The sequence below is a fragment of the Myotis myotis genome, unplaced genomic scaffold (genome assembly GCF_014108235.1).
Source record: "Myotis myotis isolate mMyoMyo1 unplaced genomic scaffold, mMyoMyo1.p scaffold_m19_p_2, whole genome shotgun sequence".
Lineage (NCBI taxonomy): Eukaryota > Metazoa > Chordata > Mammalia > Chiroptera > Vespertilionidae > Myotis > Myotis myotis.
In genome coordinates this window covers 19,845,798-19,867,670 of record NW_023416324.1, presented here as the reverse complement: position 1 = coordinate 19,867,670, position 21,873 = coordinate 19,845,798, and the positions used below count along the sequence as shown (strand labels likewise).

The 21,873-nt window shown below is 39.9% G+C and overlaps 1 protein-coding gene and 1 pseudogene across 2 annotated transcripts in view; one reads left to right on the top strand and one right to left on the bottom strand.

The window, feature by feature from the left end:
- Positions 1-1,285: 1,285 nt before the first annotated feature.
- Positions 1,286-21,873, bottom strand: part of LOC118676051 (S100P binding protein) — a 33,941-nt gene continuing 13,353 nt past the window's right edge. Inside the window, exons 5-7 of one of the 2 annotated variants that reach the window (XM_036349330.1) lie at positions 21,084-21,187; positions 5,804-5,885; positions 1,286-3,837 (exon numbers count right to left, since the gene is read on the bottom strand). In XM_036349330.1, coding sequence (XP_036205223.1) covers positions 3,738-3,837; positions 5,804-5,885; positions 21,084-21,187 — 286 coding nt within the window. In that variant the 3' untranslated portion in view covers positions 1,286-3,737. Of the gene's footprint in view, positions 3,838-5,803; positions 5,886-17,246; positions 17,276-21,083; positions 21,188-21,873 lie in introns of those variants that run through there. The other variant, XM_036349331.1, reaches the window with a different exon arrangement.
- On the top strand, positions 15,074-15,373 carry LOC118677433 (annotated as a pseudogene).

Here is a 21,873-nt window from a genome sequence, read left to right as displayed (position 1 = left end):
AGGAATTCCACCACTGACCAGCTGATACTTCCTGTGCCAAGTGGAAGGGAATTTTTTTCCTGACAGGTGCTTAGGCATACAACGCCAAGCATACCTTAGAATCAGCTTAGAAATAATTGTTTACTCTCAGAAAGCAGGACAATACCCAGAAGAGCAAGGAACTCAGCTTTCTAGTTTTAGGTGCTTGGGGTTTTTTCTTTCTGTAAAAGCTCAAAAGAGGAGAATGTTTTAAAGAATGGTTACAGAATGAGCCCATTTTCGAGAAGGTCCATTTGTCTTTCTCCTCACTTTTCCATAACATAAAACAAACGGAGGGTAAGGGACACCACCATTCCAGAGAATCCAGTCTGGTCCCTGAAACCTTTGAAACCTACGGTCATACCTTGTGAAAAGGAAATGAGCAATTCCTGGACTAAGGATTGTCTACCTGACAGGAACAAAATAGGTATGTACAAGTCAGAAGCACCTCTGACTCAAACAATATCAAACAGCTGAGTACTTAGCAAATTTATATTGAACCTTCTACTTGGACTGTAAAATATATACTAGATGAAATTTATAGAACAGCAGCTCAGAAAGCCTGTCCAAACATGTTGCCCCTTATTTTCTCAGTAGGAGCTGAATTTTAAAAAGCATTGGCTAATCTAGGTGCCGAGCTCTTATTGCCTTCCCTTTCATCCTTGTTCCTAAGAAGGGTACTAAGAAGCTTAGGCTCACGGAAAGGATCTAAGGAACACTGTGTCTCCCACATCGACCCATATTTATCCAACCTTCACCCCAGGTTCTAGGAACAGTCAATTTCTGGAGAAGAACAAGCTTTAATTTTGCACTATCAATTCTGACTTCACATCCCTTTCAAAGGGAGAATGTCCCAGGATGGTTCAGCTTCCTCCTTAATCAGGGCTAACTCTGGAGTGGCAGAGGCACAGAGGTCAAACACAAACATGGGGAGGAATGCAAGGCAATGTCTGTCTGAGCAGGCTGAGCCCTTTTCCCCTCTGCAAAAACAGCAGCCCAGTGATATTTCAGGCTCTCCCAGTGTCAGCCCCCTGACATGCACTATATGTACCTGCAAATCCCAATCAATTTCAACATTTCTTAGCTGCAGGGACACCTTTTTCAACACTGTAATTTACCCTCAAAAGAATAGGGAGCATGCACCCCCGCCTCCCCAGCACCACATTCTACTAACTGCCACCCCCTCCTATACCCCACTAACCTACCTACGCAAAGGAGGAAGGAACTCTCCTTCAAAGCCTGCAACAGACGGTCACAGTACATATGCCACTGACAAGAACTTTTATTTCTTTTTAATGACATTAAACACAACTGCTACAAGGGAAAAACCATGATAAAGAGGAAGCACCAAACTTGTTTCATAACTGATCCTGACAAAAACTCAAAGCAGGACCTGCATTAGATGCAAAATTGCAGGTTATTTCCGGCTCTTTACCTCTAAGTAAACTACATAAGCACATTTTTACTCTGCTTCATCAATACCCCTGTGGTGAGAATGTCATCCTGGCTGAAGAAAGGTAGGTAGGCAGTTAAATGTATGTTAACATAGATGTGCATCTTTAAAAACATATTAAAACTCCAGATTTTACCCACCAGCTTCTTTAAGGCGGGCATGCCTAATAATGAGTTTTCTTTGGCTGTTTTTTTCTCCTTGAAGAATATTATGTTAACTGCTAGAGAACAGTTCTCTCCTCCTCCAGTCCAACAGATTTAATTAAGCTGCTAAAGCTTTGGAAAAACAGAATTATTTGAGCAAAGAGGAAATGTGATTGTCACATTTTATAGTTAACCTGTCACTCATATGATTTGGCAAAGGCGATGCTCCCATTACAGATTCAGGCTTAAACCCTTTTGTAGCAGGAAGGTAGGAACATGAGTCCTAGATTTTGGCCTAAGCAAAACACTGTCTCTTCAGAACTTGGGTTATCTACGGGGCCCTAGGCAGTTGCAATGCTAGTTATTCCAGCTATGATTAATTTTAGCTATGCTGTGGTTCCAAAGGTAGATAGATTTTTGCTTGTCTCACTCTATCAACCTAATTTAAGAAAACCTGGAGAAGTGACTGACATATTAAATGATAACTGAAAAAATAGATTTGACTCTTGCCTTTGCACATAACTTTTTAGCATTTTGGTCTCAGAATTAAACCAAATGTCCAAGGAAAAGAGAATCCTTAACCAGATAAAAACAATAAATACTTAAGGATATCCATCTAAAGTTATTGGTGGCATGAATGACCAAGCTTTTCCCAAGTCAGTTTCTAAAGCAGGGAAGGATGTTTAAGATGGGTTACTCACAAAGATGGGCTGATGAAACAACAAAACCAGAGAGAGGCAGCTAGCCAGTATCACAGGCTGTGCTACAGCAACTATGTACAACTTTCACAGAGAGTGAGCAACAGCATGAATACTGGACTGCAAAATCTCCCGAAAGATGTCTAGAGCTGTCTTTAAAGAATAGCAAACTCCTAAGGCATCCATCAAAAGGGCTGCAGTCTGTCAACTTGGGTTAGAAAACCAAACCTTAAGATCAGGTAATGTTTTTGTGCACAGGCTTAATCACAACTATATTAGACCCATGTTAGCAGTTCTGTGAAACTGTGCATCAGAGGTTCGACCAAATGAGATGATAACATCCAGGGTCTAAAGGCACCTCTTGTTGACTAATAACGGAGACAAAAGAGTGCCACTCCAACATTTCTCCCACAGGATGGAAGCTCACTAGCACATGATCTCATCCTTAAAGTCTGGGCTCAGCAGATGAAACTGAAGCCTCAATAGCATTGACTTTTTGGACTGTCCTGGAGTGGAGACCCTGTGTGAGCAGCTCTTCAGTAAACACAGTAGGGACACTGTTCTTAAGAGGCACATCCATGCCTAACAGGAATTTATCAGTCGAACCCTAGAGAGCACAGTGGTCACTGGGTAAAAAAAAAGGCAAATCCTTGAAAAAAGGCAGAGAAGACAGCTACAAGACCACAAATCAACATGGGTTATTCAGTCAGCAGTCTTCTGTCAAAGTTAAGATGTATACGATTTGCAAACACTACTATGCAAAGTAAGTTTGATAAAGGGTGAAATAAAAGCCAAAAATAAAGGCAGATAGTAGATACAAAAAGGAGAGAAGATTTATACTTTTAATTTGTCCTTTCAACAGGACATCTATCCTATTTCAAACATTTTGGATTACCAACTTTAACATTTTGACAGGTATTTAGAGATTCAAATAAAAAATTAAGAGGGGTGTTAAAAGTTACTTGTATCCATTTATAAGTCATGAGCAATTAACACTGGCTTGCAGCCTGATAAAGAATCTCTTCCTTACAGAAGATTAAACGATTATTTCTCTTGGGCACCAGTAGATTTCACTTCTGCATAAAGATGGGTGTTTAGTTTGAGCCTGGGTGTTTTGGCTTAATGTTGGCTTTCAGGAGGTGGCCACCTTCAATTTAAAGAAACAAATAAAAACTGTATCATCTTAACACTGCTTAAACACACGCACGCACACACGCACGCCTGAAGGATTTTATACAAAAAATTTCAAGTCGGCAATGGGCACTTCCAAAAGGCAAAAAGTTCTTTAAATAAAAGTCTTGTGAAAAATAAAATTCAAAATCTGCCAAGCACAAAACAGCAGAAGATGAGATGCTGCACTGGACAGGACCTGGACAGGGACCTTCACTGCTAATGGGGTGAGACACACGGACTGTACTGGATATCTTAGAGACTCTGGAACCGCTGGTGGCTTCGCTTGTTCCTGTCAACCCACTGAGTCAGACTGTATCTTTCCAGAGGTTTCTGTCGGAACCGGGCATAGTTTCTGTCAAGAGAGAAAATAAAAACAGAAAAGATGATGGTTTCAGCTGGTATGGCTCTTTGTATACAACTATTTTAAGAATATCATTACTTTAAGAAATCAAATTTTACATTTCAATTCTCAAAATTTTAGAAATTTTATACAAAAGTCACATTATAATTGCTATTTCCTTCCAAATTCCAAAGCCACCTAATTCCCAGACAGGTATTATGTGGTAACAAATGTCCCAGGAAAACCTAATGTACAATGTATAATAATGACTAAGTAGGAAAAAAAATACTTTCCCCTCTAGAAACATTTAGAACAGGATCTACATTTCATTCTTGCATCAGAGCTCTACTTCCAACAGGACCTGTCTGACACAGCTCAAGGTTGCTCAGGACACAGCAGTTAAAATTAGAATAAAATTTCCAGAGAAGGTAAGTCATCATGTGAGCATCACACTGCAAGTTTAGAGACTGAACAATTAATAGCACAGACTTAGAGTTTCTTGAGTCTCCTTTAGTCATGTGCTGGGCTGGGGTTCTAAAGAGGACCCATTGAGATCATCTGAGCCCACTCTCAACTCCAGCTGTTCCTAATAACCCACCTGGGAAACATTTTAAAGATATAGATTCTTGGCCCCTTCCTCACCCCCAGACTTAATGATTTAGAATCCCTATAATCAGAGCCTGGACATCTCCATAGATGATTATGAGGAACAGCCACAGTTGAAAATAATTATAATAATACCTGACATTTACCTAGCCCTATACACAAGCACTTGAATTCTTTGAACACCTTATCTCATTTCATGCTAATGACAATCCTATGAGAAAAGCACTCTCATTAACAACTTGTACACGTAAGGAAACTTGATCCTCAGGTTAACTAACTTGCTCAAGGTTATACAGTGGAGTAAGCAGAAGAGCCTGGATTTGAATTCACACCAGAATTTATCTAATAGCCAATACGCTACATTGTTTTTCTGACAACTACAGAGGAAACAATGAGTGTAAAGGCTGAAGTATGAGAATGTCTGCATACTTGAAAAATAGCAAGGAAGCCAGTGACTAGAGCAGAATGAATAAAGCACTGAGGCTGATGAGCTGTCAGACTAGGCCATGATCCTTATAGGAGATGTAGGGGATCGTGAAGATGAGAAGATGGGAAATCAAAAACCACTTGAAAATCCTGAGCAAAGAAGAGAATCTAACTTATGACTAATGCTTTGAAAGAGTCTCTTTGGCTGCTGAGCTAAGAACAGTTGATGGGCAAAGGCAGAAACAGGAGATGATTTAGATTTGCAATAATCCAGGTGAAAATGATGCAAAATGATCAGGTTTTGGATATATTTTGTATGTGGTGCTTATAAAATTTGCTAATGGATTAAATATATGGAAAGAGAGAAAGGAGTCAAAAATGATTCTAAGGTTTCTGGGTAGCTGATCAAAGTAACTGACTAAATCTATAAAATAACACTGCATCAAGAATCCATAAGATTTCAGCACTAGAAAGGCCCTTTGAACTCTGGCCGGAGTGGCTCAGTTGGTTGAGCATTGTTCCGTGCACCAAAGGGTCACTGGTTCCATTCCCGGTCAGGGCACATACCCAGGTTGCAGGCTCAATCCCCAGTAGGGGGTTACAGGAGGAAGCTGACTGATGTTTCTCTCTCATATTGATATTTCTTTCTCTCTCTCTCTGTCTCTCTAAAACCAATAAAAATATTTTTTAAAAGTCCAACATATTAATTTTACAGATGCAAGAACCAGAGAAGTAAAAGTGATTAGATCAAAATCATATAGATGAAAAACTGCAAAGCTAGTATTAGAACCCAGGTTTCCTGAATGTCAGTCCAGTTCTTATTCCATTATACTGTATTCCTCTCTTTCCACCTCTGATTTTAAACAATTATAACCTCAACTTCCCACCACATTCCTCCTATAGCCAAATTCTACCCTCTTCCTCCTCCTTTTAATCACCCACTCACCGAATGGTGAGGTCCGAAGGATGCGGATGGTTATGCATATGATGAACTTGATCCATCAAAGAACACAGTTCCACCAAGGCACCTGCAAGACAGAGAGATCAGTGGTTAAAAAGCAGCTCAGTGAACTATCATGTCAGCCTAGGTCAAAGCTTTCAGAGAAAGAGAAAACAAGCACTGGTCCTAATACTATCTATTTCTGATCATCACAAGCAGTCAGCACAAAAACTACAAGCTAGAGAGGGGAACTTGCTCTTGGGTGATGATGATGAAACAATAAGACAGCTACCATTCATTCATTCAACATTTATTAGCTCCTACAATGTGTGAGGAACTTTACTGTCCCCTAGAATATTGTGGTATATAAGAGACTGCATCTGCCCTAGGTGATTCCAAAATTTGTGATATGTGCAGTGACACACAGAGACTGGGGCATGGGGATTAGAGAAAGTCCCCTCCAAGGGAAGTAAACTATAAGCAGGGATCTGAAGATGTAAGAAGCTGGTGAGATAAAGAGGGATGGGAGGTGGGGGTGTCCAAGAGAAATAGCTAATACAAAGGCCTAGAACACAAGATAACAAAATATATTCAAGAAACAAGAGAAGTTGAGAATGGAAGAGGGGTGGGGGCTTTTTGCTTGACTAGAAAAATTGCTGGAGGCAATTTCTCAAACACCTATCTGGCAGTCTGGCAAGGTGCTAGTAAGCACTTTACACATTACCTTAATTCTAAAAAAAAATTATCTTATATGGAGAGAGATGTTATTAACATTATTTTAGAGATGAAAAACTATAGCTCAGGAAAGTATACTTGCTTTAAGTGCTTATTAAATTGGACTCAAAACGACCTGCTTTGAGTTCAGCTTTTGCCACTATTTGATGATACTAATTTTGCACTTAAGGGTTGAGACTTAGGCTGAAGCTCACAAGAGAATTACGGTTTGAGAAAACAAAATAACTTCTCTAGACCAGTGGCTCTCAAATTTTAACATGCATCATAATCAGTTGGAGGTATTATAAAACAGATTGCTGGGTTCCAACCCCAGAGCTTCTGATTCTGTAGGTTGGAGTGGGAGGTGAGATTTTGCATTTCTAATAAATGCCCAAGTGATGCTGATGCTGATGCTGCTGGTCTGGGAATTACTCTTTGAAAACCACTGCCCTAGACAGCGGAGATCTTCCTTTTAGCTAGTTTACATACGTCTCATTATCTTATCTACTATGTTCTCAGGAACCAAGAGCACTCTAACTAAGCACTCTAACAGACCATCTTTTCAAGTTCAGGTAAAAAATATTTACGACCAATTTATTCAAAGCCTCAAGGAGCCAACCTTTGTAAAAAAGGTATATAAACTTTGAAGTTAAGCAGATAAATTTCCAATCCAGTCACGAACTAGTTCTTGACCCTGGGAAAATCATTTCATTTCTTTCTTTCTTTTATTGATTTTTAAAAAATATATATTTTATTGATTTTTTTATAGAGAGGAAGGGAGAGGGAGAGAGTGGGAAGCATTGATGAGAGAGAGACATTGACCAGCTGCCTCCTGCACACCCCACACTGGGGATGTGCCCGCAACCAAGGTACATGCCCTTGACTGGAATCGAACCCAGGACCCCCCAGTCCACAGGCGACGCTCTATCCACTGAGCTAAACCGGTCAGGGCCATTTCTTCTAGTCCCACTTTACTCATTAAGGCACTGTGGGGGACAGTAATATTTAGCTTGGAGTATTAGGAACATCTATAATAATGAAAGTGTAATATGCTAATTAGACTGGACATTCTTCCGGATGAAGCCGGGGCTGTGAGGGAAGCCCGGGTCCTGGGTGCCAGAGGGAAGCCGGTGCTGGCAGCTGTGGGAAGAAAGGCCTACTCTTGCACAAATTTCATGCATCGGGCCTCTACTAGTACATAAAAGACATAGCAAACTGCCTGGCATACAGCCCATGTACAGTAAGTAGTAGCTATTATTATGATGTTACAGCCTCAGGCCTGTTAGTTTGCAATGAGTCTTCAAATCCTATGACAATCAATCACCTATTTGTAAGGAAAAATGCTTATTAAATGGATAAGTCTACATATAAACTATGACACTCAGCAGCACTCAGCAGATATTCTCTCTCTAACCATAATGAGATAATACTTTTCAGGAAGTATTTATAGATTCATTACATTAAAAGTTTCTGTGCAGTAAAATAAAAAAGCACAACCAAGGATAAAAGAAGACAATTGACAAAATAAAAATATATATGAAATATATTTGGCAAAGGTTTAATATCCTTTTTCTACAACGGTAAGTCTCATATAAAACAAAAAAATAGGTCAAGGACATGAATAGGCAATTCATACAAGTAATATGTGATCAAGGAACATAATGAAAAAATGTTCGGTCTCACTAATATGGAAATAAAAAATATTAATCTCCCTTGATAAAGAAATATAAATCAGGAATAAATTTCCCCTTTAAGAAAGTAATTTCTTCCTTTTTTTTTTTTTTAAATATATTTTATTGATTTTTTACAGAGAGGAAGGGAGAGAGACAGAGAGTTAGAAACATTGATGAGAGAGAAACATCGATCAGCTACCTCCTGCACATCTCCCACTGGGGATGTGCCCGCAACCCAGGTACATGCCCTTGACCGGAATCGAACTTGGTACCTTTCAGTCTGCAGGCTGACGCTCTATTCACTGAGCCAAACTGGTTTCGGCAAGAAAGTAATTTCTAATTAGAAAATCCCTTGCCTATAGATTTGTCCAGCTAAAATCAAAGGTCTTGATTCTAAACTGCCCCTTTCCTATACCCTACTTTCACATCACTAGCACCCCATTCCCTCTAGCTCCCAAAAAGGATGTTGCAATGAGGGGAAATCAGCTTCGTAAGAATTTCAAACTAAAATTTTCCTGCCAAAGCATCATCAAAGAAGGGCTGGCGAGATATGCAATTTTGGTGTCCAACCTCAAAATGAAACAAGACTATCTATAGACCATGTCCTTCAGTTCACTTATCTCTAGAAAATTGTCTTGATGATGGAAACTAAAGATATACTATAAACCTCCTACCAAGAAACCTATTTATTTTAAACTAAAAGAAAAAAAAGACTGATCCATGAGGTCCAAGGAGGCTTCATGTATTCAACTGCTAGGCATCATAATCTAGCAGCAGCACTTACCATATATTAGGCAATATCCTATGTGTTTTATATATACTAGTTCACTTATTTCTTACTAGAAGCCTGATGCATGAAATTCGTGCAAGGGGCTCAGCCCCGCGGCTGCTCTACGGCTGCCTCGGCCCCGGCCCCTGCTGTGGTGGCTTCATCCGGAAGGACATCTGGTCTAATTAGCATATTATGCTTTTATTATTATAGATAACAATCATATGTGGTGTTTCCCCCATTTTACAGATGAAGAAACAGGCACAGAGAAGCAATTTGTCCAAGGTTACATAGCTAGTGACAGAGCCCAAATTCCAAAAATACCATGGGTTGAGTTTCCTAAAAAATTTTTCTGGGACTGACATTTTGTAGTGGGGATGAGAAAGCAAGAAACATAACACAGTATGTCTCTTGTATGCCCAGTTGGCACATGGCACAGCACTGTGTAAACAAGGGCTCAATAATTAGGGCTCAGCTAAACTCAAAAAATTTAAGTTTTCATTAGCACTAAGAACTTACTGATGGACTATGGTAACCTTTACTATTAATAAGACTTAATGATCACCATTGCAACAAAAATAATAAGATATTTAGGAATAAACTTAACCAAGGAGGTAAAAGACCTGTACTCTGAAAACTATAGGACGTTGAAAAAAGAGACAGAGAAAGACATAATTAAGTGGAAGAATACACCATGTGCATGAATTGATAGAATCAACATCATTAAAATGTCCATACTAACCCAAAGCAATCTATAGATTCAATGCAATCCCTATTAAAATACCAACGGCATATTTCACAGATCTACAACAAACACTCCAAAAATGTACATGGAACCAAAAAAGACTCCGAATAGCAGCAGCAATCTTGAGAAAGAACAACAGAGTTGGAGGAATCACCAGATATCAAGTTATACTACAAAGCCACTGTGCTCAAAACAGCCTGGTACTGGCATAAGAACATTGCTAGCTTTACCCAGTGGCCAGATAAGTTTCTACTGAACAAGTACAAAAAAAGTTTTACAAAGTATGATACTTTAAAAAAGATATTAGCTTGGCCCTAGCCGATTTGGCTCAGTGGATAGAGCATCAGCCTGCGGACTGAAGGATCCCAGGTTCGATTCCTGTCAAGGGTACATGCCTGGACATGCAGGCTCGATCCCCAGTAGCGGGCATGCAGGAGGCAGCCAATCAATGATTCTCTCTCATCATTGTTGTTTCTATCTCTCCCTCTCCCTTCCTCTCTAAAATCAATAAAAGTATATATTAAAATAAAGATATTAGTTTGTAAGAACATGTAATAAATAACTTCAAAATGCAATGGGTATTTAATTTTAAGGCGTGCCTTTAACATTTACGTAAAACACTGTGTAATATGAAAACATGAGATTGCTCGTGATCCACCCACAATGTGTTAACAAAAGGAAGACAAACAATCCAATTAAAAAATGGGTAAAGTACCTAAATAGGCACGTCTCCAAAATGGACATACAGAAAGCCAAGAGACATATGAAAAAATGCTCAAAGTCACTAATCATCCGAGAGATACAAATCAAAATGACAATGAGATACCACCTCACACCTGTCAGAATGACTACCATCAACAAATCAACCAACCGACAATTGTTGTCAACGTTGTGGAGAAAAAGGAACCCTAGTACACTGCTGCTGGGAATGCAGACTGGTGCGGCCACTGTGGAAAACAGTATGGAGTTTCCTCAAAAAATTAAAAATGAAACTACCATGTGACCCAGTCATCCCACTTCTAGGAATATATCCTAAGAAACCTGAAACATTCATCAGAAAGAATATATGCACCCCTATGTTCATAGCAGCGCAATTTACAATAGATAAGACTTGGAAACAGCCTAAGTGCCCATCAGCAGATGAGTGGATTAAAAACCTGTGGTATATCCACACAATGGAATACTACACTGCTGTAAAAAAGAAGGAACTCTTACCATTTGCAACAGTATGGAAGGACCTGGAGAGCATTATGCGAAATAAGTCAGTCGGAGAAAGATAATCTCACTCATTTGTGGAATATAATGAACAACATAAATTGATGAACAAAAATAGATCCAGAGACATAGAAGCATCCAACAGACTGGCCAACCTCAGAGGGAAGGCAGGGAGGAGGTGGGGAGGTGGGGAGGAGATCAACCAAAGGACTTATATCCATGCATATAAGCAAAACCCATGGACACAGACAGTAGGAGTGAAGGCATGTGTTGGGGGGTGGGAATGGCCGGGGAGAGGTCAATGGGGGAAAAAGGAGACATGTAATACTTTAAACAATTAAGAATTTAAATTAAAAAAAAAAAGATACGTATCATATGATCTCACTCATATGTGGAATCTAATGAACCAAAACTGAAGATCAAAAAAAGACCCAGCATCATAGAAGCATGAACAGACTGTTGAATCTCAGAGGGAAGGTAGGGGAGGGTGGGTGGGAAGAGATCAACCAATGAACTTGTATGCATATCTGAATAACCCATGGACACAGACAATGGGGTAGTGAGGGCCTGGGGGCAGGGGGAGGACAGGAGCGGGCTAGAAGAGGTTAATGGGGGAAAAAGGAGGACCTATGTAATACTTTTTTTTTTTTTTTAAATGTATTTTATTGATTTTTTACAGAGAGGAAGGGAGAGGGATAGAGAGTTAGAAACATCGATGAGAGAGAAACATCGATCAGCTGCCTCCTGCACGCCCCCCACTGGGGATGTGCCCGCAACCAAGGTACATGCCCTTGACCGGAATCGAACCCGGGACCCTTCAGTCCGCAGGCCGATGCTCTATCCACTGAGCCAAACCGGTCAGGGCAATACTTTCAACAATAAAGATTAAAAAAGCAAAACAAAAAAACCCGGCAAAATAAATAAATAAAAAAGTTTGTGAAGTAAAAAAAAAAAAACACATAAGACCAGCTCAAAGCTTCAATCTCTTCTTCCTCCAAATTTAGACATGCTAACAAGAATGGAAACATTTTTGTTTCAAATTCTGAATTTTCTCTTCCCTTCAGTCTCTTAACAGATGGGCTTTCTTGGACTAACAATTAGTACCATGAGTTTATTTTAAGTTGTGGCTAAAAGACGGTGAAGGCTATCTTTTGTTTTGTGGCTAAGGAGGAAATTCACCTAAGAATGAAATTAGGAGGAAAAAAACCTCAACATTTCAGGAATGAGATCAGCAATTCATCTAAACCTTAATCTATAAATATGTAGCTGACTGGTTTGGGGGGAAATCCAGTCTAGTAACTGTCCTTAATAAGTTAAAAGTGAGTCAATTGTTAGAGGAGAAGGAATGATAATGCTGAGTACTTGCTATGCCAATGACCCTTCTGACAGGTTTTATATGGCACCACATGACCCTACTCAATCAAGTGTGGCACATGATCCAAGAACAGGATTCTCTCAGCTGACTAATAACTTATAAGCTGGCCTGGCTTATAAATCAGATACTCTCTTTGAAATGTGAATGTGAGCTTTGGCAATGAGAACAAGAGAGAAGAGTACACGAGGCAGGGATCGAGGGAACAGAACTTAAGACAGCTACCAGAGAGCAGAAGCACTAAATCAGCAGGGAAAACCTATGTAGGGAACAAAGACACCATTTCTGAGGGAGTCTGGCTCTATGGCTGATTTTTTTTACTATGAGGCCTGGCTATGTTGTTGAGCATTTAATAATCTCCATTTTCTCCTGTAAATCCTTAAACTCAGTTACTTAAAGGCATTCACAACGTCTCCATGCCATGCAATAAAAAAAATACCAAGAATGAAGAGGGAATGAAAGAAAAAAAAAGTGCTATAGGGGTGTGGGCTACTGCTTTTTTCTTCTTTTTTTAAAAAAAAAATGTTTTCAGCTCAGCCATCATGGCTCAGTGTTTGAATGTCAACCTATGAACCAAGAGGTCACTGGTTTGATTCCCAGTCAGGGCACATGCCCGGTTGTGAGCTCGATCTCCAGTTGGGAGAGCGCAGGAGGCAGTCAATCAATGATTCTCTCATCATTGACATTTCTATCTCTCCCTCTCCCTCCCTCTCTGAAATCAATAAAAATGTTTGTTTTTTTTTAAAAAAGACTTTATTGACATGAAAAAATCAAGATGTTTTAAAAATAAAATACTTTTTCATTGATTTTAGAGAAAGAGGGAGAAGAAGAGAGAGAAACAATGATGTGAGAAAGAAACATCAATCAGTTGCCTCCCATATGCACCCTGACCAGGGATGAACACAAAATCTGGGTAGGTCCCAACGAGGAATCGAACTGACGATCTTTTGGTGCATGGGGCGATGCTCAACCAATTGAGCAACACCAGCCAAGGCTAGGCTACTGGTTTTATGAATAGACTAGAGGCCCAGTGCATGAAATCCGTGCACTGGGGGGGGGGGGGGGGGAGAGGTCCCCTCACCCAGCCTGCACCCTCTCCAATCTGGGACCCCTCAGGTGATGTCCAACTGCTGGTCAGACATTCCTCTCACAATCCAGGACTGCTGGCTCCTAACCACTCACCTGCCTGATTGCCCCTAACCACTTCTGTCTGCCAGCCTGATCACCCCCTAACCACTCCCCTGCCAGCCTGATTAACACCTAACTGCTCTCCTGCCAGCCTGATCGCCCCCAACTGCCCTCCCCTGCCGGCCTGATCTCACCCCCAACTGCCCTCCTCTGCCAGCCTGGTCAACCCAACTGCCCTCTCCTGCCGGCCTGGTTGCCCCCAACTGCCCTCCCCTGCAAACCTGGGCCCCCCAACTGCCCTCCCCGCCAGCCTGATGGCCCCCAACTGCCCTCCCCGCCAGCCTGATGGTCCCCAACTGCCCTCCCCTGCAGGCCTGGTCCCCCCCACCTGCCCCCCTCTGCTGGTCAATTTGGTTCTGGTTGGTCAGTTTCTATGCCAGTCAGCATCAAAAGCTCCACCTCCTAGGCAGCCATTAGCTCCTCACACTTCACCCAGATTTGGTTCTGATTGGTCGGTTTCTTTGCCAGTCAGTATCTCTGGGCCTATCAACGGGGCCTGATCAGAAAGACAGGGCTGATCAGCAGCCCCAATGGAGGCCTAGATAGAAATGGGAGCCCAGCTGTGGGAGAGAAGGAGAGAGGCAAGCTGCCACAGAGGCTACACATCAGACCCTGCTTCTCTCTTCAGGCCTCTCTCTGGGCCTGATTTGCAGCCCCTCAGCAGTCAGTGCTGGGTCACCACGGCAACCCAGCGCTGACTATAGGACTGACTTCCGGTTAGTCGAGCCTCTGGTCGTGACGGACCCAGGGTTTTTATATATTAGGATTAATAAAATGAAAATAAAAAGGAAAAAAGATTAAATAGAAAGCAATAATGCAAACGTGTTGCCTATAGGTCAACAACACAGCACTGATCTAGCACAAATCTTGACTGATTTGTAGTCAAGGCAAAAAGCAACCTAAATGTCCACTGAAGGATGAATGGGAAAAAAAATGTGGGATATACATAGAATGGAATACTATCTTATATAATAAAGAGCTAATATGCTAATTAGACCAAACAGCAGAACAACCCTCTGGACGAAGCTGGGGCTTCAAGGGCCAAGCCCCTTGCACGAATTTCGTGCATCGGGCCTCTAGTTCTACCATAAAATGGAAGGAAATTTTGGTACATGCTACACCACGGATGAACCTTGAGGACATTACACCAAGTGAAATAAGTCATTCATAAAAAGACAAATACTGTATGATCCTATTTATATGAGGTAACTAGAGTAGTCAAAATAATAGAAACAAGGTAGAATAGTGGTTATTAGGGACTCTTTAGGAGGGAGGGAAGCCTAGTTGTTTTTTAATGAGTAGGGAGTTTGAGATTTGCATGATAAAAAGTCCTAGATGTTTCACAACAATGTGAATAAACATAACACTACTGAACTGTATACTTAAAATGATAAATGTTGTTTTTTTACCACAATTTAAAAAAAAGAGTAATGGGATTATGTCAGAAGACACAGGAGCCCACTTGAAGGAGTTCCTATTGGTCAAATCTGGGACGAATAATAAAATGCACTGGTTATAACACATTGTTTTTTTAAAAATCCATAAGGGGTTCTATGCAATGTGGGCCTTTCGGTGGCGACAGCAATAAAGAGCAGTAGCCATGGCTCTGCGCCACTCCATGTCCATGAGCCTCAAAAAAGCCACACGGTAACCAAGAACATGAACAAGGCGAGGCACAGCTGCAGCCAGGAGTACCTTACCAAGCACACCAAGTTCATGTGGGCCATGATCTGAGGGGTGTGTGGCTTTGCCCTCTAATAATCCACCATGAAGCTGCTCAAGTTCTCCATGGACAAACAGACCCTGAAGTTGGGTGGGGACACACAACTGGGCCAAAAAGAAGAGAGAGGAGCTCAGCAACCTCCTTATCGTAATGAGGAAGGCAACAGTCAAGGACTGATTCCCATCCCCTCTGTATACAATAAAACCTTTTCAAAAACAAATAATAAATCCATGAGGTAAAGGTGATACTAAAAAGTCTATATAGAAGAATGCCAGCTAACAAATTGTAGGAAAATGATATATTTAGAAAATGAATATTTTCTATCCAATTCTCTGTGTAGTGGCTGATTCAGGCAAGGATCATCAATGAATGCTCAAACCTTTGGTGAATAATTGTGGAACAGAATAATTGAATGGTACCAAAGCACACTCCACAGATGATTTACTAATTACAAAGGGAATAATGTACCTTACAATGGAGAAATATTTCAATTAACACTTTAACAAAGCGATTAAACTTAACATCACTATTAGTGGAAATACCTGTCATTAGGTGGTACCTCCTAATTTGATACAGGATAAATACACAACAGTACCTGTGAATTATTCCAGCCAAAAAAATTCTAAATCTCGCCCTAACCAGTTTGGCTTAATGGATAGAGCGTCGGCCTGCTGACTCAAGGGTCCCAAGTTTGAATCCAGTCAAGGACATGTACCTTGGTTGCGGGCACATACCCAGTAGGGAGTGTGCAGGAGGCAGCTGATCGATGTTTCTCTCTCATAGAAGTTTCTAATTCTCTATCCCTCTCCCTTCCTCTCTGTAAAAAATCAATAAAATATATTTTTAAAATAACACAAAAAAAACCTTTCCTTGCCTTAAAAAAAAATTCTTAATCTGAATCTAATCCATAGACCCAACTTCCAGTTTACAGTAAATATAGGGGATGGATGACCAAGTTAAATGACACCAAAAAAGGGAAACAAACACAATTCAAAATGTGGGGCAATCTACAAAACAAGTGACCTGGCCTGGCTGGTGCAGCTCAGTGGTTGAGCATTGACCTATGAACCAGGAGGTCACAGTTCAATTCTGGGTCAAGCACATGCCTGGGTTGCGGGCTTGATCCCCACTAGAAGGCGTGCAGGAGGTGGCTGATCAATGATTCTCTCCCATCATTGATGTTTGTCTCTCTCTCCCTCTCCCTTCTTCTCTTAAATTAATAAAAATATATATATTTTTTAAAAGGTGACCTGGCTTAAGAGAGACTAAGGAGAGAGACACAGGCACATCTTGGTGCATGGCCCCAGGCCTCACTGATGTTTGTGGTGAATACCAATGTGCCCCATGCCTCAGTGCCAGACGGGCTCCTCTCTGAGCTCACCTAGCAGCTGGCGTAGGCAACCAGCAAGCCTGCCCAGTATATTGCAGTGCACATGGTTCTGGACAACAGTTAAACCTTAATTAGATCCCGTTTTAATAATTTACAAGAGGCGTTTTGGAAAAACAAGGAAATTGGAATATAGTATAAATATTAGATGATTTTAAGAAATTATGATTAATTTTGTTCTCTTTGGAGGGATGCTTTTGGTCTTGCAAAAGGGAAGTTTTTCTTTTGCTGTAGTTGTCTTCTTTGCAGAATATTAGTGTGTGCAAGTTTGTGAGCAAATGAAATATACAGGTTCAAGACATTAATTTTGATTTTCACATTTTATATCTATGCCAGATCTGTATTTCATATAAGTTATTTACTTTAAATGGATGTAGTAAATTCACAGCTCTTAGCTTGAACTTTGCAATAAATGACTCAAAAAAAATTATGATTAAATATAAATCGCCAATAAACCTAAGAAAAATGTTTAAGCTAAGTATTAAAACAAAATTTATTGAAATTTACCTATCAAATTGGTGACAGTAAAATAAAATACAATTGGGGAGGGCAGGACAATCTGGTAACATGCATCAAAAGTTTTAAAAAATGTTTATGCACTTTACCCAGCAATTCCACTTCTATGCATTCGTCCTATAGATATAAGAGCTGTACATAAACATTTCTTGACCAGAATGTTCACTGCAGCATTGCTAATGAAAATAAACACAACCTAATTACCCAAGATGGAATAACAAGTTATACTTTGTAATCATTAAAAATCTTAATTTGAGATATTTAACAGGCAAAGATCCTTAAAATATATTACGTAAATGGAAGAGAGCAGTTATTTTTTGTGATCCCAGAGGGCAGGGCTAGGAACTACCACTGGAAATTACAGGAAGGCAGAGTTTGGCTCAATGTAAGGAATAACTTTCTAACAATTTCCTAATCAATGAACGGACTGTTTCATGAGGTAATGAGTTTTGCATTATTAGAACTCTAAGCAAAGGCTGAATGGTCACTTGGCAAAGATACAGAAAACAGAATTATGTGTTAGGAGATTAAAGAGAAGATCTTAATGATCCTTTTCTACTCTAAGAACTTATTTCATACAAAGTTTTCCATTAGCTGGGATTTCATAGTGGTTGGCACTTCTTTGTAAATGCTATTGAAGAACCAGGTGGCACTAAACTAAAGAGAGATTAGACCTACATTACAATAATGGAGTTAAAGAATGAATTATATTATATCCTGTACCAATAATATATACATTATTGATAAAATGAGCCCAACTGGCAAGGCTCAGTGGTTGAGCATCAACCTTTGAACTAGGACAGTGATGGCGAACCTTTTGAGCTCAGCGTGTCAGCATTTTGAAAAACCCTAACTTAACTCTAGTGCCATATCACATATAGAAATTTTTTGATATTTGCAGCCATAGTAAAACAAAGATTTATATTTTTGATATTTATTTTATATATTTAAATGCCATTTAATAAAGAAAAATCAACCAAAAAAATGAGTTCGAGTGTCACCTCTGACACGCGTGTCATAGGTTCGCCACCACTGAACTAGGAGGTCAAGGTTCCATTCCTGGTCAGGATACATGCCCAGGCTGTGGGCTTAAACCCCAGTGTGGGGCGTGCAAGAGGCAGCCAATCAATGATTCTCTCTCATCATTGATGTTTCTATTTCTCTCTCCCTCTTCCTTCCTCTCTGAAATCAATAAAAAATATATTTTTTTAAAAAGTAATTTTCACATAAGCTAAATAAGCCTCGTTATTATCCCCATTTTATAAATGAGAAAACGGAGCTTTTACTGGTTCAAAGTCACACAGCCTGTAAGTAATGGTGCTAGATATGAACCCAGAAATTAACTTTAGACTAGACTTTATTCCCCCAACTACTAAAATATTCTGCCTTTCCTCTATACCAGTTATTCTAGCTGTTTTTCTTTTTAATATACTTTTATTGATTTCAAAGAGGAAGGGAGAGGGAGAGAGAGAAACATCAATGATGAGAATCACTGATTGGCTGCCTCCTGTACGCCCTCTACTGGGGATTGAGCCCACAACCTGAGCATATACCCTTGACCAGAATGGCACCTGGGACTCTTCAGTCCACAGGCTGACACTCTATCCACTGAACAAAACTGGCTAGGGCTATTCTAGCTGTTTCTTATGGGATATAGACTGTTGTGATAAAATGGGAGAGGGACTGCTGAATGGGGGAAGAGATTAGAAAAGATGCTATAAAATAAGCAGTTGCTTATTGCTTTTCCTGTGAAATTTTTTTTAAATGCCCCAATTAAGAAAGAAAAATATATAACTGGATATATCAGTGCCAACTATCTAGTATATAAAAGAAAGTAAGTCACCTCATGAAAGAAAAAACAATGATCAATGCCCTAGCCAGTTTGGCTCAGTGGATAGAACGTTGGCCTGCAGACTGAAGGGTCCTGGGTTTGATTCCAGTCAAGGGCTCATGCCTAGGTTGTTGGCTCAATCCCCAGTGGGAGTGTGCAGGAGGCAGCCAATCAATGATTCTCTCTCATCATTGATGTTTCTATCTTTCTCTCCCTCTCCCTTCCTCTCTGAAATCAATAAAAATAGATTTTAAAAAAACAAAAAAGAACAAAACAATGATCAAGCCTCTTCCACAGAGGCTGAATATATAGACAAACTTCTTTTAATCTGCCCCTCCAGTGACTTTGTGTGTGTGTGTGTGTCTGTGTGTGTGTGTGAGCGCATGCGGAAGTGGCCCTAGTTCCATCAGACCTTTAAAATAGTTCAAGTAAAGGGACCTCACAAACCAAAGGGCTTAGCAATCAGTATGAGTAGTATTTGATTGTTTAATAAACTCTTTGAGTAAAAAATAGAAGGACTTGGCCCTGGCTGGTGTTGCTAAATGGTTAGAGCATTGGCCCATGCATCTAAGGGTCGTGGGTTCGATTACTGATCAAGGGTAGGTACCTGGGTTGCAGCTTTGATCCCCGGCCTTGGTTGGGACACGTGCAGGAGGCAACCAATCAATGTCTCTCTCTCACATGGATGTTTCTCCCTCTTCCCCCTCCATTCCTCCCTTCCATTTTCTCTCAAAATCAATGGAAAAAATATCCTCTAGAGCAGTGGTTCTCAACCTTCGCTGCACATTAGAATCACCTGGGAATCTTTTTCAAATCCTGATTTCTGGGCCTCATCCTCCAGAAATTCTGTTTCTTTGTTATGGGGTGAGGCCACAACATTAGTAACCAAGAAACAGAATTTCTGGAGGATGAGGCCCAGAAATCAGGATTTTAAAAAGATTCCCAGGTGATTCTAATGTGCAGCCAAGGTTGAGAACCACTGCTCTAGTGAGTATTAACATAAATAAATAAACAAATAAATAAATAAAATAAAATGACCTGGAATAAAAAATTCTTTTGACTTGATGTCTCAACAGTTCTAAACCTTTCACTCATAGCCTTATAAAACAAAAAAAGAAAAACTAATTATTCAAGATTTGTCAAAGATAGGGGAGACTCCCTCTGATCTTTGGCCAAAAATTCTTCTAAAACCCTCTATAGTGATCTTAGAGTAACGGAACTAATTATCTTCTCTGTAGAGTCTACCTAGAGCATCCTCCTTCTCCCATCTTCCACTCTCCCCAAACACAAACAGAAGGGCTCTTTCCTTGCTCCTACTGCACTTTATACATAATTATATTAGAGCACTAATCAATATTGCAATGTAATTATCTTTTTCTTCTCTAGGCTATTAATTCCCAGAGGGCTAAGACTCTACCTCACTTTTCTTTAAGTTTACAATCCCTAATCTTCAAAATTAGCACCACTGAAAGTACTCGAGATAGGTTTGCTAAATAGGGAAAGACACAAAAATGACAAAATATGGATCTTTTCTGAGAAGGAATTATTTTGTAAGTATCTACCTTCTGCACCTTCAGTACAGCCCAGTTTCCCTTTAGGAGTTTTTTCCCATCAGCCAATAGTTCATGATGAATGGGGGTAAAGAAAAAGTCTAGCCATTTTGGTTTGCAAATAGGTTTTAACTAGGGATGACTCAACTTGAAGGGTCAGGAAGGTAGTCAGAGTCTTTCAAGAGTTTTTATTCAGATGGCATGATGCAGGATGTAATTTGAAATGCCTGCTTTTTTACGTTGAAATGCTAAAGACAATAGGGAAATAATTCCAAATAAAAATCAATGATTACTAAGCAGTGCCTGGTCATCCACTTCTACTGTTTTTCAGACAAAAAACAGATCCCTGGCAAAAAGGTATAGGTCTGGTTATGCCCCTCAAACATGGGGAACGTACTTTCCATGTACTGGTATGAGTCTCTTTGGAGCCCTCGTTAAGGTTAGCTCAGCCACTTTCAGGATTATCTGATTAGGCATCCCCTGAAGTGAAAATTTTGGGGTAAGGAAGTTATCTTTCTCACCAATCTAAGAAAATTAAGTGATATTATACTGGAAAAACAGTGCCATCACATCTGTACATGCCATTTTTGGTTACCATGTTACCTTGGTTAGAATCCACTGAGTCTTTTATATGAGCAAAAACACTCCTGACATAAGTTTGCTTCTTCCGTTCTAGATCTGATTGTGAAAACGTCGAAACATTAGTCCTGGAACAAAGCAAACCAGGAGGAAAAACAGTCCATTAGAATTATGAGTATAGTGTTTTATTGACAGAAGATATATACCGCTGATCAATTAGAACAACTAAATTTCAGAGGCAAAATACTCTAAGACTCAGTGACATAAGATAGTGTTAGTCATACAAAGCTGAAATCAAGTATGGAGCTGAGAGAAAAAAGAAGAGAAGGTTAACAACCTCCTGTTAACAAGCATAGGAAAGTGAAGACAACTTAGTCCCTAGGAAAAAAAGCATTTGTTGAGTAATTCAAGGTTAGTCAGGAAATAGCTAACTTCATAGAACCACAAAAAACTGAATGTGATAAACACAGAAAAGAACCAGCTGGATCTGGCAATTAGAAAATTGGTGACCTTGGCAAGAACAAAGTCTGGCCCTTATTCATACTGATTGCGCTATACTGAGGAGTCTGTAGATGAGAATATTGCCATAGTCAAGTTATTACTGTCCCAAGAAGCCTGACTTATATTCTTTGGTATAATTTCCCTTATGAGCAATTAACAATGTTTCCCTCAAATTATGCAAACAAAAGAAAAAAAAACAGAAAAGGGACTTTAGCCTTATTTTTAATATTTTAAAATTTCAAAAGCAGAATACCTGTATAATCAAAAATTTTTAAAAATATTATAAAGCCCTAACTGGTTTGGCTCAGTGGAT